Consider the following 736-nt stretch of genomic DNA (forward strand, 5'->3'; position numbering starts at 1 on the left):
ATATATATATATATATATATATATATATATATATATATATTGATATTTTCACTCAGACTTGGTAGTTTTGACTGAGATAAAAATAATTATCCATATTTATCTTTTCTTCGTATTTAACAGTGGTGTTTCAATATCAATTCAGTGCATTTGGAATGGGCAATATTAAATCTTTTCAAAAGTGAACAATTATTCCCAAACAAAGCTTTGCGGATGTGTGCATTACTTTTATTGTATAAACTGATGTATTTCATTGAAAGCGTCTTATTTCTAGAGTGTTATCCTGACTTTGACATACGCAGTTTCCAGGTTTGCCGGGAGTTCCTGGTAGACCAACTGCCCCTTCAGGTCCAGGATAACCTTGTTCACCAAGTTCTCCAGGTTCCCCTGGCCAGCCTGGTAGCCCGATTGGACCAACAGGACCGTCTCGCCCTGGTAAGCCAGGTGGTCCTGGATAACCAACGGGTCCCGGTTGTCCAGGATCTCCAGGAGGACCAGGTTCCATTTTGGAATCCGGTGTAATTCCTTTATCACCAGGATCTCCAGGCGATCCAGGAAATCCTTCGGGGCCTTCAGGACCAGGTTCTCCGGGTTCTCCTGGTTCTCCATCTTTTCCTTTATCACCCATTGGTCCTATTGGACCGATATCACCTGGGAAACCTGGCCATCCTTTAATTCCAGGTGGTCCACGCGGACAGGGTTGACAGGGTGGCGGTTTTATCACATCAAACCGTGGGCA

At 43.6% G+C, this 736-nt stretch overlaps 1 protein-coding gene across 1 annotated transcript; it reads right to left on the minus strand.

Annotated features, from left to right (window-relative positions):
- Positions 1–247: 247 nt before the first annotated feature.
- On the minus strand, positions 248–625 carry Tsp_14202 (cuticle collagen dpy-10). The gene has a single exon (XM_003366972.1). It carries the CDS (start codon positions 623–625, stop codon positions 248–250), a length of 378 nt encoding a protein of 125 aa, XP_003367020.1.
- Between the last annotated feature and the right edge of the window lie 111 nt (positions 626–736).

Source organism: Trichinella spiralis (genome assembly GCF_000181795.1).
Source record: "Trichinella spiralis strain ISS 195 chromosome Unknown Scfld5077, whole genome shotgun sequence".
Lineage (NCBI taxonomy): Eukaryota > Metazoa > Nematoda > Enoplea > Trichinellida > Trichinellidae > Trichinella > Trichinella spiralis.